The 17,150-nt window shown below is 37.7% G+C and overlaps 1 protein-coding gene across 2 annotated transcripts in view; it reads right to left on the bottom strand.

Moving 5' to 3' along the window:
* Positions 1-17,150, bottom strand: part of IL1RAPL2 (interleukin 1 receptor accessory protein like 2) — a 1,036,774-nt gene that overhangs the window by 460,676 nt on the left and 558,948 nt on the right. For both annotated transcript variants that reach the window (XM_058536431.1, XM_058536432.1), the window contains exon 4: positions 13,781-13,967. In XM_058536431.1, the coding sequence (XP_058392414.1) occupies positions 13,781-13,967 (187 nt within the window). The remainder of the gene's footprint in view (positions 1-13,780; positions 13,968-17,150) is intronic.

The raw sequence follows: 17,150 nt of genomic DNA, 5'->3' as shown, positions 1-17,150 counted from the left end.
TAGTAACTCTCCCAGATAAACAAAAGCTAAGGGAGTTCATGGCCACGAGACCGCCACTACAAGAAATACTCAAGAAGGCCCTCAGGCCTGAAAACAAGAAGAGAAAGGGAACACAAAGCTCGGAGTAAGGAGAAAAGTAGGTAGACAAAATCAGAGAAATAGTAGATCTTTACCGGAATAGGTTAGCAACCACTTAAATACTAAACTCAAAGATCAAAGGAAGAAATTCACCAAAAATAAATTTAACCTCATCACTGTAAACACACAGCCACAACACAAGATAGAATAAGGTATAACAAGAGCAACTTAGAAGGGGAAGAGGAAAGTGACTGAATTGACTTAGTATAAGGAAATAGGAGGCTATCAGATAATGGACTATCTCATACAGAAGATTTTTCGCCCAAACCTCAAGGTAACCACTAAACAAATAATAAAATTAAAACCACATATGATAAACAAAGAGAAAACTAGAAGAATCATAAGACAGAACAACCAAACTGAATTGGCAGTCCAAAACAAATGGGACAAGAAACAAAGGAAATGCAAAAGAACCAGAAAATAAGTGACAAAACAGCAACATTCAACCCTCATATTTCAATAATTACCCTAAATGTAAATGGATTGAACTCTCCAATCAAAAGATACAGGGGCCGGCCCGGTGGCGCAAGCGGTTAAGTGCGCGCGCTCCGCTGCGGCGGCCCGGGGTTCGCGGGTTCGGATCCCGGGCGTGCACCGACGCACTGCTTGGTAAGCCATGCTGTGGCGGCGTCCCATATAAAGTGGAGGAAGATGGGCACCGATGTTAGCCCAGGGCCGTCTTCCTCAGCTAAAAAAACGAGGAGGATTGGCGGATGTTAGCTCAGGGCTGATCTCCTCACAAAAAAAAAAAAAAAAAAAAAAAAAAAAAAAAAAGATACAGAGTGGCAGGATGGATTAAAAAGCAAGACCCAACAATATGCTGCCTTCAGGAAACACATCTTAGCACTAAAGACAAGCACAGGCTCAGAGTGAAAGGATGGAAGACAATACTCCAAGCTAATGGCAAACAAAAGAAAGCAGGTGTTGCCATACTCATATCAGACAAAGTAGACTTCAAGATAAAACAGGTTAAGAAAGACAAAGAAGGGAAATATATAATGATAAAAGGGACACTCCATCAAGAAGACATATCACTTATAAATATATATGCACCCAACATAGGAGCACCAATGTACATAAAACAACTATTAACAAACCTAAAAGGAGAAATCAACAACAACACAATAATAGTAGGGGATCTTAACACCCCACTTACAGCAATGGATAGATCATCCAGACAAAAAGTTAATAAAGAAATATTAGACTTAAATGAAAAACTGGACGAGATGGACCTAGTAGACATATACAGAGCACTCCACCCAAAAACAGCTGACTACACATTCTTCTCAAGCGCGCATGGAACATTCTCTAGGATAGACCATATGTTGGGAAACAAAGCAAGCCTCAATAAATTTAAGAGGATTGAAATCATAACAAGCATCTTTTCAGACCATAAGGCTATGAAACTGGAAATGAACCAGGAAAAAAAAACTGGGAAAGTGACAAAAATGTGGAGATTAAACAACATGCTACTGAACAACCAATGGATCATTGATGAAATTAAAGGAGAAATCAAAAACTATCTGGAAACAAACGAAAATGATAACATGCCATATCAAACCATATGGGACGCAGCAAAAGCGGTCCTGAGAGGGAAACTCATAGCGATACAAGCCCACCTTAACAAACAAGAAAAAGCCCTAATAGGCAACCTTAAATTACACCTAACAGAACTAGAAAAAGAAGAACAAACAAAGCCCAAAGCCAGCAGAAGGAGAGAAATAATAAAAATCAGAGCAGAAATAAATGATATTGAGACCAAAAAAACAGTAGAAAGGATTAATGAAACAAAGAGTTGGTTCTTCGAGAAGATAAACAAAATAGACAAACCCTTAGCCAGGCTAACTAAGAAAAAAAGAGAAAAGGCTCAAGTAAATAAAATTAGAAATGAAAGAGGAGAAATTACAACGGATACCATGGAAATACAGAGGATTATAAGAGAATACTATGAGAAATTATATGCCAACAAATTGGACAATCTAGAAGAAATGGATAAATTCTTAGACTTATACAACCTCCCAAAATTGAACCAAGAAGAAATGGAGAATCTGAATAGACCAATCACAAGTAAAGAGATTGAAATAGTAATCAAAAACCTCCCAAAAAATAAAAGTCCAGGACCAGATGGCTTCTCCAGTGAATTTTACCAAACATTCAAAGAAGATTTAATACCCATCCTCCTCAAACTATTCCAAAAAATAGAGGAAGATGGAACACTTCCTGAATCATTCTATGAGGCCAACATCACCCTGATACTGAAACCAGACAAAGACAATACAAAGAAAGAAAATTACAGGCCAATATCGCTGATGAACATTGATGCAAAAATCCTCAACAAAATATTGGCAAACCGAATACAACAATACATTAAAAAGATCATACACCATGATCAAGTGGGATTTATACCAGAGACACAGGGATGGTTCAACATCCGCAAATCAATCAACGTGATACATCACATCAACAAAACAAAGAATAAAAACCACATGATCATCTCAATAGACGCAGAGAAGGCATTTGACAAGATACAACATCCATTTATGATAAAAACTCTCAATAAAATGGGAATAGAAGGAAAGTACCTCAACATAATAAAGGCCATATATGACAAACCCACAGCTAACATCATACTCAACGGGGAAAGACTGAAAGCCATTCCTCTGAGAACAGGAACGAGGCAGGGCTGCCCACTCTCACCACTCCTGTTCAACATAGTACTGGAGGTTTTGGCCAGAGCAATTAGGCAAGAAAAAGGAATAAAAGGAATCCAAATAGGTAACGAAGAAGTGAAACTCTCACTATTTGCAGATGACATGATTGTATATATAGAAAACCCTAAAGAATCTGTTGGAAAACTGTTAGAAACAATCAACAACTACAGCAAAGTTGCAGGGTACAAAATCAATCTACAAAAATCAGTTGCATTTCTATATGCTAATAATGAACTAACAGAAAGAGAGCTCAAAAAGATAATACCATTTACAATTGCATCAAAAAGAATAAAATACCTAGGAATAAATCTTACCAAGGAGGTGAAGGACCTATACAATGAGAACTACAAGACATTATTGAGGGAAATCTACGATGACATAAAGAAATGGAAAGATATCCCATGCACGTGGATTGGAAGAATAAACATAGTTAAAATGTCTATATTACCTAAAGCAATCTACAGATTCAATGCAATCCCAATCAGAATCCCAATGACATTCTTCACAGAAATAGAAAAAAGAATACTAAAATTTATATGGGGCAACAAAAGACCCCGAATAGCTAAAGAAATCCTAAAGAAAAAGAACAAAGCAGGAGGCATCACAATTCCTGACTTCAAAACATACTACAAAGCAATAGTAATCAAAACAGCATGGTACTGGTACAAAAACAGACACACAGATCAATGGAACAGAATTGAAAGCCCAGAAATAAAACCACACATATACGGACAGCTAATTTTCGACAAAGGTGCTAAGGACATGCAATGGAGAAAGGAAAGTCTCTTCAATAAATGGTGTTGGGAAAACTGGACAGCCACATGCAAAAGAATGAAAGTGGACCATGTGCTATCGCCATTCACAAAAATTAACTCAAAATGGATCAAAGACCTGAAGGTGAGACCTGAAACTATAAAACTCATAGAAGAAAATATAGGCAACACACTATTTGACATTGGGTTTAAAGGAATCTTTTCGGATGACATGCCTACCCAGACTAGGGAAACTAAAGAAAAAATAAACAAGTGGGACTTTATCAGACTAAAGAGCTTTTATAAGACAAATGAAATCAGAATCAAGATGAACAAACAACCAACCAGCTGGGAGAGAATATTTGCAAAACATACATCTGACAAGGGGTTGATCTCCATAATATATAAAGAACTCACACAATTGAACAACAAAAAAACAAACAACCCGATCAAAAAATGGGCAGAGGAAATGAACAGACACTTCTCCAAGGAAGATATACAGATGGCCAATAGGCACATGAAAAGATGCTCAACATCACTAATCATCAGGGAAATGCAAATCAAAACAACACTAAGATACCACCTCACGCCCGTCAGAATGGCTATAATCACCAAGACAAAAAACAACAAATGTTGGAGAGGATGTGGAGAAACAGGAACCCTCATACACAGCTGGTGGGAGTGCAAATTGGTGCAGCCTCTATGGAAAACGGTATGGAGGTTCCTCAAAGAATTAAAAATAGAGATGCCCTATGATCCAGCCATCCCACTACTGGGAATCTATCCAACGCACCTGAAATCAACAATCCAAAGAGGCTTATGCACCCCTATGTTCATTGCAGCATTATTCACCATAGCCAAGAAGTGGAAGCAACCTAAGTGTCCCTCGACTGACGATTGGATTAAGAAAATGTGGTATATATATACAATGGAATACTACTCAGCCATAAAAAAAGACAAAATCGTCCCATTTGCAACAACATGGATGGGCCTGGAGCGTATTATGTTAAGTGAAATAAGCCAGAAAGAGAAAGACAAACACTGTATGATCTCACTCATATGTGGAATATAAACCAACACATGGACAGAGAAAACTGGACTGTGGTTACCCGGGAAGTGGGGGTGGGGGGTGGGCACAAGGGGTGAAGGGAGTCATATATGGGGTGATGGACAAACAAAAATGTACAACCCAAAATTTCACAATGTTAGAAACCATTAAAATATCAATAAAAATCAAAAAAAAAAAAAAAAAAAAAAGAGACTGGACATGGTCAAGAAAGGAATCAGTGAATTTGAAGATAGGTCAATAGAAACCTCCCAAACTGAAAAGCAAAGAAAAAAAAGAATGAAAAAAATGGAGCAGAATATCCAAGAACTGTGGGAGAAGTACAAAAGGTGTAACATAAGTATAATGGGAATACCAGAAGGAGAAGAAAAGGAGAAAGGAACCAAAGAAATATTTCAAGTAATTCTAATGCTGGGTCATCCAAGATTACAGCAGACTGGGCATGGACAGAGATTTGGTATGAAGGTAGGCTAGCTACTATAAGCATCTGATCTGAGTTTTGGACAATATATAAAAGTTAGGCACGCAGGACATATCGGAGAGAGGGAACAAGGTGTGTAGAAGTACCCAGATGTGAAAAAAGCATAAAATGGACAAAAAAAATAGGAATGGTTTTGCTCTGTTGAGAATGGCGCTGAATAGGCTAAGACCAGATACTAAAAGCCTTAAATTCCATTCAAGATATTTTCACATTATCAGGATTCAAATCCCAGCTCTGCCACTGTAACCTATCTAATAAGGCTGTTCTAAGAACTGAATCAAGTAATGAAAGAATATGCTTGGCACAGTGTCAGGCCCTGTAAACACTGAATAAAAAGGAGCTATTAACTAAACAATTTTATGGAATCATTAGAGTGCTTTAAATAGTGGCATCCTATGATCAGATGTGCATTTCTGAAAGATCATTCTAGTGGATACACAAAAGGTAGTCAGATTGTAGAAAGAGGCATTGTTTAAGAGGCTTTAATTTGCTTTGATCTGTTTTTATCCCTCGAACGTCATTAAGGATATACAGGGAGTCCCTTCTAAGCCTGGATTCTAATAACAATTTAGGAAAGATCAACAGCAAACTTCTGTTATATTAGAGAAAAGCATACACATGGAAAGATTATAAAAGTTGAAAAAAACATATCATTTTGATAAATCAAGAAATTGTACAGTCAAAACTCCATCTTACAACAGCTTTATTCCTAATCATCAAAAACCAGCAGCAACCCAAATGGTCATCAATTGGTGAATGGTTAAACAGTGGTATCTCTCTCCAGTGGAATAGTGGACTACTACTCAGCAATAAAAGGAAAGAACTATTGATATACGCCACAACACAGACAAATCTCAAACGCATTATGCTAAGTGAAAGAAGGCAGACACAGAAGGCTATATATCATACTATTCCATTTATATGACATCCGAAAAATGCAAAACTATAGAAACAGAAAACAGATGGGTTTTTACCAAGGACTGGGGCTGGGAGGAGGGTATTGACTACAAATCAGCATGGAGAAACTCTGAGTGACAGAAATGTTCTATATCTTGATTGTGGTATATATATTTGCCACAACACACCAAATTGCACAAGTAAAAAAAACGAATTTTACTGTTTGTAAATTATACAAAATAACAAGACTTAAAAAATGCTCAATCTTAAATTCCCAATTAGAGTCTGAAATGTCTTAGGTAACCATATTTCTAGCTTCCCAGGTAACTTTTCCCTTTCCATAGTAGCAGCAAATATCAAGTAAGGACTTTAGGCATTAGGTTTTCATAATATGTCCGGGATACATGGCAGACATTTATTACATCTATTTTACATGTGGGGAAATTGAGGCCCAGTGACATCCAATTACTTCTCCACATTAATGGTGGAATGGTGACAAGAATCCAGGTCCCCACACTCAAAGAGCAGTGCTTCTTACACATATCAAATTCCCATTCCTCCCATATTAACCCATCTTCTTTATAATTTACAAATAGTAAAGAACCTCTCTCTCACTATTAATGCCATATCTAGGAATAAAACAAGGATAAAAGGGTCTTAAATCTTGCATCACTGACTGTGGTTTTAGGGCACACCAAACTGAAGCCTTCACAAGTTTCACAGCTCATTCCATTAGGATAAAAGTATCTTTGAAAATTCTAGCTGTGAGATTAAAAATTTAAAGATGGAATGCAATTTTATGGTCACAAAAGAAGGCATATATTAATATCATTATATTTCCAAAAAGGATTCAAAATCCTCAAGCATTTTGCCAAATCATTTTTTTAGCAAGAAATTGTTGGTCATTTGGGCTGTGGTATTATGAGGTCTCCAATGACCTTTTTATCCCCTTTCAGAAAACTGTCAGAATGTATAGCAAGATAAATTAATGTAAAGCTCTTAACTTTGGAAGCTTAATTCATTGTAATGAGTGATGGCATTTAGAAATGGTCATTCTTAAACTATTATTTTCGTAGATGAAATTAACTCCTTACAATCCATCTGAAATTTTTCTTAAACATAGTATGGGTCAGAAATCTAATTATTTTTTTCTGAGAGGAGAGTCAATTATGTGCACATCATTTTTTAATAAGCCATTATCCCCTCTCTATGCCTATTAAAATGAAATGTTATCATATACTAAGTTTTCAAGCATATACATAAATATATATATGTTTCTGGATTTTCTATTCTATTCAATTGATCTATTTATATTTTCCTAAACTTATTATTTTAACTGCTGCTGTTTTGCAGTAATTTTAGTTATCTGGTAGAATAAGTCTCCTCTCATGAATGTTTTTTGGAAATATTTTCTTGGCAATTCTGGTATATTCATTCATTCACATAAACTTTATAACCATGTTTCTAGTTCCAAAAACATGATATTCTAGAAAATTGGATTAATTCTTTATACGAAATTGGGAAGAATTGATATTTTATTCTGAGATCTTTCCACACAGAAAAATGCTGTCTCTCCAATAATTTAGACCATATTTTATGTCCTTCAATAAAACTATATTTTTATATAGATCCCTTCCCACCTTTGTTAAACATATTCCAAAATGTTTACAGTTTGTCATTGTTCTAAATGGTATAATTTCATTTTTCCCTTTTGCATGTCTAATTATTGCTAGAGAAAAAAATTATTGAATATTTTGTTTTTTATTAAGCTACCTTACCAAATTCTCTTATTAGTTCTATTTTTTGTTGTTGAGTCTCTTGGGTTTTCTTGGTATACTATTATATAAACTGAAAAATAATATTATTTTGTCTCCTCTTTTCCAATATTTATACAGCATATTTCATTTAATTTTCTTATTGCTTCAGTTAGAACCTCTAAAACAATGTTGAAAAATAGAGTGACCGAGAGCATTCTTATCTTGTATATCATGGATGTAAGCATATATGTATGTTTACAAGGATATTTATTGTAACACTGTGAATATTAAAAAACTAGAAAAAAAACTTGAATGTCCATCAGAAGAATAGTTGAACAAAATTAAGTATGTCCATCCTATGAAGTATGACGCAGCTATTAAAAATGAATTAGATCTATATTATCCACATGAAATGATGTTCATGATACATTTGTGTGTGATGTGGAGAGCTAAAGAGTGATATGTACTGTATGTTCCCATTTTTATCAAAATGAGGGATGGGGAGATATATGTGTGTATGTATATATGTATATAAATAAGTGATATATAGAAAGAGAGAGTGTCAGCATAGAGAAAAGTGTGGAATAATATAACCAACAGGCAACATTAGTTACCTTAGATGGTAAAATGGAGTGGAAGAGGAGGGTACAAATGACTTTATATACCTCTACATCATTTGATTTGTCAAAATGATCACAGTTTTTAAATATATATACATAGATACACACATTCACTTCTTTGGCTTGTCTCTGAGCTTTTTGTAAAACTCAGTAAATGTCAGAAAAGAAAGGAGAAATGGGTTTCATTAGACTTAAGCAAATCACTTAACCTCTTTGGGCTTCAGTTTCCTCATATATAAGAGAAATAAGTCGTGCTAGATGGGCTCTAAGGTCCCTCTGATATTATAACTCCTTCTACTTAGCTCTAGTTTGATCTTGAGAAAATCTCTCTTCCTGGTTCATTTGAGTCATTTTGAATACTTAGAGTCATTAAAGAGTCCTTCGGAAGGATTTCAGGAACTGTTTCCAAAATAACAATTTGAGAGAGCATTCTATTTATGTCAGTGATGCAATTGTATTAAGTGCATAAGACACATATTTAGCGGAGCAGTCAGAGTTGTGTTACAGAAGAATATTTATTAGAAGTCAGAAGTTCAGGATTTGAACTCCTAATTAATCATATGCTAAGTAAGTGAACTTCTGTAAGCAGTTTCAGTTTCCTCATCTGTAAAAAGATGATGATAACAGCCACCAATAATTAGCCTCACTTCCTTTTACTAACTGATGGGGTTCAGATAGAGGAAATACAGTCCCCTTCCACACACCCCTTGCGTTCCAAGGACAACCAGGATTGACTTAGCCATCTTTAGGAAAAACACTATGTTACATTTTATGGACAAGTAGACCAGAGCTTCCAAACCAGTGGACTACGGCACCCTGGGGTGCTAGAGGAGAGTTACTAGTGTATAGACACATTGATCTGCACCTCAGTCCTAAATCAGTCATGTGGGGCCTGGAGCAGCCCAAGCCCTCAGGGCAGTTATCCAACAACCTCACTGAGCCATATTATCATTTTCTATTTGTGCTATAATATAAAAAGATTTGTGAAAGATTGCTGTCAACTATTATGTACTGTGGAAATGTTAACTGATCTGATTTAGTTTTGAAATTTTCCTTTGCAAAGATATTCATGTCTATTTAAGGTTAAAAACAGACATATGTCTACCGCCCTTTACTTGATAGAAATGCTGTTGTTTTCAAGTAGAAACTGTTCTTTAGATGTTTTAGCTGTCGCTCCTTCCTGGAGCGTTGAGGAGAAGCTGTTTACTTGCCTACTTCCCTCTATGAGAATAGGGAAACGTTTATTTTGGTCACTTCACTATCCCCAGTTCTTAGCATGGTACCTAGTACATGGTAGGCACCCAATAAATATGTAATGAAAGAATGAACAGTTGTACAAATGAATGAATGAATTTACATTGAACTATCCATAATGCCCCAACCCATACCATTTATAACCAATGTTAAACATCTGAAATTGAGATAGTTGTAGTAAGAAAAAGGAGGATTCAAACTGGTACCTTTGACCTCATTAATATCAGGCTTTTATCAACTGAAGTAACTAATCACATAGATAAGTGTTTTACCCCAAGGTGTGAATTTATGTTTTCATTGCTGATGTCCTATTAAAGGTAGGAGAGTCTTTGGTCTAGAAGTGGGATAAAGGGATACACTCTTATGACAACAGTGTTCTCAGTGAATAACGAAGTTGTTCTAGTGTTATTCATAGTTTAATAAAGAAAAAGAATCTTTATCTCTCATTTCAAAAATGTTTCTAAAGACACTAACAATATTGTATATTCTGTTCTAATATCTAAGCCCCATTCACATAGTATCAGGAGGAAGTGCTAAAAGTGTAGCCCCTCTCCTCACCTCCTTTTGCTAACTGCTAGAGTTCAGATAGAGGAGATACAGCTCCCTTACACATATCTCTCACATTCTAAGGACAACCAGGATTGGCTTAGTCATCTTTATGAAGATGCCCCAGTGCCATCTGATCCACTTCTACCTTCTTATCCAGCTGTGATTACACGCAGGTATGGAAGGATAGTCCTCAAAGGCCTACCATAGCATATTTCAGACAGGCTAGGAAACCCATAACAGAAGGTGAGAGTGATACAAAATGATTAGACAGTAAGCAAAAGCAGAGATGGATGTAAAAGAAACCAGTTTAAAGACTACATATATTTGAAAGGATGGCTGGGAAAATGATCACGAAACAACACATACTTTTCTCTGCTAAAACACTGGAGATAATACATCGTATGTTTCTAACTTTGGATGTACACCAGAATGAACTCTGGACAAGTGTGTCCTCCTTTTTACATTGCTCTAGTGAGAGGAAAATCCCTTCATACTCAGCCTGGGAGAGAATGCACAGATGCTAAGCAAGCAGGGCACATTATCCAAATACTGACTGAAGAAGGAAACATTTTCCCAATACATCAATACATTTTTTTCAGAAATTTACTTGAAACCTTGTGTGAGAAGAGGGGTTAACAATGCATTTGGGAGCTTCAGCGACTCTTTAACTTTGGTTCTGGTTTTCTATCCTGATCTATGTTATAGTGAAGTGGCGAAAAGGATGGGCCCAGCAGCCAAACTGCAAGTCACAAACCGCTGTGTGAGTTTTTTCTTCCTTTTTTTTTTTTTTGCTGAGGAAGATTGGCCCTTGGCTAACATCTGTCACCAATCTTCCTCTTTTTCGTTTGAGGAAGAATGGCCCTGAGCTAACATCTGTTCCCAATCTTCCTCTATTTTGTGTGTGTGTCACCACCACAGCATGGCTGACGAGTGGTGTACGTCTGCGCCAGGGATCCGAACCAGGCCGCTGAAGTGGAGTGTGCTGAACTTAACCACTAGGCCATTGGGCCAGCCCCTGTGTGACTTTTGTTAAGTCACTTAACTTGTCTGAGTCTCCAGTCACTTCTTCTATAAAATGGGGATAATAATAATACCTACGTAACATAGTAGTTCTAGAAATTGATTTTATTCATCTAAAGCACTTAAAGAGAGCCTGGCATATAGTAAGTACTCAATAAATATTAGGTACCATTATGATTATTATTTATCAATTGTAAAATGTTACAGAAATATTAAATGTTATTATCCAGGCAGAGCTGGAAAAGCTATTTGCTTCACCATTGTTAGTCCATTTCTAAGAAAGACTGAGGGTTAGCTTGTCCCAAGGAATAAATTGCTTTGGTATACAATGATGATCACGATGTCTAGAGATGTAGAGAAAGGGGAAGAAAGAATTTAGCAGAAAGATAAGAAGATGAGACAGTAGAATGAATATTGTAAGGGAAAGCTGGTGACCTGGATTTTACTCGTAGCTCCTAACACTTGTTCCCTTTTTCAACTACAAAATTGAAATAAAACCTTACTCTATCATTTGGTGGGCTCTTCTGCACCAGTGCTGAGTTTAGCCCCAGGCCCATTTCAGGAGAGGGTAGTGAATAAGAAAATGGACTCTGGAGTCACAGCACTTTGTATACGAAACCAGGCTTTGTTAGCTGAGTAGCTTTGGACAAGTTTCTACATCTCTCTAAGCCTCAGTTTTTTCTCTATTAAATGAAGATAATAGCACCCACCACACAGAGTTGCACTGAGACTTAAATAAGATAATATAGACATCAAGCTTATCACAGTGAATGTCACATAGTAAGTGCTTAATAAATACTCACAAGGCTGATGATGGCATGAAAGGTCTCACTAAATTATGAATATTCTATATTTATTCATAATGAACATCATGTTCCTTTTTAGTTGTCAGAATACTATCTTCATTAAGAAAAAAAAGTAAGGACAATTCACATAGAGATTTCAGGTCCAAGTTCAGGACATGCTCTTGGTGTCTATTGGTGAATTCTCCCAGGTGTGAAGATGGAGAGGTTTCCAAATGTCACAACACATGACAGCTGTAGGAATTAGGGTTTAGGCTTCCCTGGGAACTGAGGGTCTGTCAGATCCTATAGAAACAAACCATTCCACTTTTATGTGTGTTTGGTTCCAACAACACAGCACCTGTGCAGAAAACCTCCTTGGTCACCTCCAGCCATCACATATACAACCGTTCCATGTGTCAACCACTGTGGCTCAGAGCTGGCAGAGGGTGCTCAGTCCTCCTATAGGACCATGGGGCCTCAGGCAAGCAGCCAGAATATCATAGCTGGGAGGTTGTGTGGTTATTTATCTGCTTCCTCCCCTTGATCCATTCTCTGCCCTTGTGTGCCCTACTCTATGCCCTGGGAAGCTGAAGACTATTGATTCTATCTCCTGGTTTTGCCCCTGACTTCTGTTTGAGTTCGCATGGCAGGGAGGGGAGGCATTAGCAGGAAACTGGAAGGCAGAAGTAAAGAGGGATTAGGGTAGGGGGCCAGCCCCGTGGCTTAGTGGTTAAGTGCGTGCACTCCGCTACTGGTGGCCCAGGTTCGGATCCCGGGCGCGCACCGACGCACCGCGTGTCTGGCCATGCTGAGGCGGCGTCCCACATACAGCAACTAGAAGGATGAGCAATTATGACATACAACTATCTACTGGGGTTTGGGGGAGAAAAAGGGGAAAAAAAAGGAGGAGGATTGGCAATAGATGTTAGCTTAGGGCCAGTCTTCCTCAGCAAAAAGAGGAGGATTGGCATGGATGTTAGCTCAGGGCTGATCTTCCTCACAAAAAAAAAAAAAAAAAAGAGGGATTAGGGTATTTATTCTGCCCACTGCCTCTCTGTCTGCCACAGTTCATACGTTCCTCTAAGGCCACAGCTCCTAACAGGCCTGCTCCACTCTTGCCAGGCACCAGTGACACTGCTCCTTCCCCTTGCCACTGCAGGACTAAGTGGTAATTTACAGCTTCCTCCCTTGTTGGTTCCCTTAACCCTAACCACACCTCTAAATTGTTCCTTCATTCAATCTCTTCTGTTCAACCTTTGAGTGTGATGGCTAAACATTATTTCCATTGTTCACTCACCCTGCACTGGGCCTATTTCTCTCCTCTGCATTGACTGCAGTGGCTCTCACAGTGTAGACCATGATAGCAGCTCTAATTCTTTTTAAGTACTATTACTTGTCGTTCCTAACAGTAAATAATAATTCTACGTCCCTCAAATACTTTTTTTCATGTGTTATTTAAATCGTCACTCTTCTTCCCCATTTGTTCTCATCAGTTGGAGTGGAGGAAGATTTTACTTACTTTTAGCAGTTGGAGAAGGTAGGATTGCTTCTGACAACTGCTGATGTTAAGTGCATGAAAACCAGTAGTGTATAGGAGTCACAGCTGTATATTATTTAGCTGTGGCTCTGTTGATTCTTCTCAGTAAAATATGTAATACCAGAAACTAGAAACAAAATCTCTCCCTTTTCCTATCCCTAAGCCCGCTATTGACTTAAGGTAAAAAATGCATTTGACACCATGCTGAGTTACCTTGTACCACACCACATCAGGCTCCTGATCGGACTTTTTAAAGTCATCCATGTCTGGGCAGGAGATCTCCTTTCTTTTAGTGACTTCGGATTTTTCTAAATAGCGGATCCTGCTATTGTAGCACAGGCCTGATTCATTCTCTGCAACGGTCAAGGACATTGACACCTTCATGCAATATGTCGAGTTTCTGTAGGAACAGAGAAAAAGCAAAATGGCTTTATTGGGTTTTTACAACTTTGTGTGTACTCTATATATTTCAAAAGTATTGACTTTTCCATTTAGGATCTTGTCTAGAGATCAGAAACAACATCAAAACAACACAGAACAGTTTTCTACTTCAACTGACAGAAAGATATGAAACAAAATGCTAATGTGGATATCTTTGGCCATGAGGTAGCTACACAGCTATATAGAACAGTTGTACCCATCTTCTGAACTGTAAGACTTCTTTCCAGTGGTATTACTATGTTGAAAATCTGATAGTGAAAACTGCTGAGAAAGTCTATAACTAGAGCTATAGCCATTTCTGCTCTGGCCCTATGGCCAGTCCCTTAACAGATTCTCCAAGGGTTGCTTAATTTTTCCATTGTTTTCTAAGCCAACATTTCCTTTTATAGGACACATACTGAAAACCAGATCAATATACAGAAAATATCTGTTAACTTACATAGCTTTCTAAGATGTTTACTGAGATAAGTCAGGAGTCAAATTCTGCGTTCGTATAAAGAATAAATCCTAGTCGAGTGTAGTCAGTCTGGATTAATTTTGTCCAACACTAGCATTATAAAGGAATTTCAACATTGAATTTTACCATAAGGCCACTTTAGAAATTGAGCATTAATGGGCTACCTCATTATATAAGAGTATTTATGGAATACCGTTCTGCCTTCATTTCCCTATGTATACCCCATGACTTTCCCCTACCCCACTCTGTCTGGGCTCCAGAAGATATCAACCACACAAAAGAAAACTGGAAAGTGTGAAGAAGTGATCAGAAGCAGCCTGGTAAGACTTAAAAGAAGGTCAACTGTAAATCTCTTGGTGGGACATGTTGGGACCATATCCGTTCTAAACATCAAGGGATACCTGCTCTTAAAAAGCGCCAAGAGCACTTCAAAATCAAGTGTTTTCACAACTAAGTTATAACAATTCTGATACAGGAGATTAGCATATCAACCAATAATTTTAAGATGGCCTCAAATGATTGTTCCTATTTGTACTACTTAGTACTCATTGACATTTCACAATATGCCAGACATCATACAAAACACAGGAGTACAGATGGCTGCTGTCCATTAGGGTTACAAACTAAGTTAATCAAAATGACTGCTACTTAGATTTCTAGCAAAGTTAATTACTGGCAAGTACTCCTGACTATGCATGTGCCTGTGTCATCTGAGAAGGATGCTATCAAACACTCTCATTCTGATGTTCAGATGCAACCCCATTATACAACGGAAATTGTGAGCTATTGCTTTTCTCTCTCCCTCAATGTAGGATCCTTAGAACACAAAGGGCATAAGATATGCCCACTGGGGATCAAATGTAAGAACATTTCATTCTCTTGTTAGATGCTTAACAGCCTCTTTAAAATCCATGAAGCTAAAGCCACCAGAATAAAAAAAAGTCTCAGGCAAGAAGATAAAGTTTGGTTCAATCACTTTTGCATCAATCTCATATAATACCAACCCTTGCCCCCCATTCTACAGGTTCAGGTATATGGCTGGTCAAATATCACATTCCCCGTTCATATATGACCCAAGATAATTTTGCAGGTATTCTTGTACCACCAGGGTAAAGACTAGCCAAGTTTCGTGCATGAGCATACCAGTAAAGAAAGGAATATACTGGCTACATCTGGCACAAGGAAGACGGGGGTAGGTGTGGGGGATGGAGGGAAGATAAACGGTCACAGTTTTTAAAAGGTATTGAACATAGAAGAAAGAGAATCACCTCTGCTTGGTATCCCAAGTGTTCTGAATGGTTCTTAATGTTGCAGACTTTGAGTACATCTGCTCCATAGTATTCATTCATACAAATGAAAGAGATTTACTTGTTAAATATCTTTCCATTACTATGTTATACCCCCAGGGAAAGAGAGCTGTTGAGGAGCAGTCTCAACAATAGAAGTAGATAGAATGTCCAATGCCCTGAAAGAAGCTTACTATCCCAAATGCATTTAGCCCTGGGGAGAGAACAGGAGAGACTAAATAAGGGACTGATATAGTGTGTTTTTTAAACAAAGCACCAGCTTTGAACTAAGAACCACTGGGTTCAATTAGCTCTGTGTCCTTGGGCAAGCTGTGTAACCTCTCTCAGTTTCAGTTTCCTCAGCCAGAAATGAGGATATGAAGTCCATGGTGGGGGTTCCATTGGAAGTTGGAGGAAGGATTTCCTTTTATTATACAACCATGAGCAAAAATATGTTTACCATTTTCAATTGGGATGATTATAATATCCGACCTTTCCAGGCTGTTGTAACTATTAAACAAAATAATGTATATAAAACACATAATAGAGCAACTGGCACATAGTAGACATTTAATAAATTGTAGTTACAATTAGAATTGCTATTACTGCTAGCATTGTTACATATATTGTTAATATTTAATAATTATAATTTATATGTGATATAGTAATTACAAACAATACACTGGCAGCAATGGGTGAAGATATGCCACTGGGTTAAGGGTGCTACTTGACAGGAAAGAACCTGGCAGAGGTCAGTTGGGCAAGAGGCCTAGTACCAGAGGGCCATGAAGGTCTGAGAGGATCAAAAAGATACACTGACATAGGCACAAAAGGAAGTGAATCAAGAGAAAGCAGCTAAGGCAGGAAAGAACTTCCAGGTACTATAAGTACTAGCTACTAGAAAAAGACCAGAACCTTGGAGGTCAAATTGTTAGTAAGAATTCTACAAAGCCTTCTGGGAATTTCTTAGAGAAACGCCTTCTATAATAAAACCCAAACCTCTAGGCAAGGTTTCCAGGGACAAAAGACAAGAGATACTCCTATGTGCTCACTCCCCAACCCCCCAAAGTATAAACTATGTAGGCCATGCCAGCAGCACTTTCATTAACTTGGAATGGGGATAAGGGCAGAGAACCTACTCTGGAGATAGCTGATGGGTTAAAAAAGGAAATGTTTCAGTTTTCTCTAAGCCTTACCCACAAACAACCTTAGGACAGGGCTCTGCATGAATTCGTTCTTGCTGTGGTCTCTAGCATGTGAGAGGCTGCTGACAAATTGCTTGTTAACCCATAAACAAGCCCTAGTATGAGGTCCTTGATGATGATCAAGGTCTCGAACTTGAACACAAGGCCTAGTGTAAGTCCTGCTCCCTCCATCACTGACCTGAGGGAGGTGTGAT

This window comes from Diceros bicornis, chromosome X (assembly GCF_020826845.1).
Source record: "Diceros bicornis minor isolate mBicDic1 chromosome X, mDicBic1.mat.cur, whole genome shotgun sequence".
In the NCBI taxonomy this organism is placed as follows: Eukaryota; Metazoa; Chordata; class Mammalia; order Perissodactyla; family Rhinocerotidae; genus Diceros; species Diceros bicornis.
Note: the sequence above shows the minus strand (reverse complement) of the source record. Positions and strands in the feature narration are given on the sequence as shown.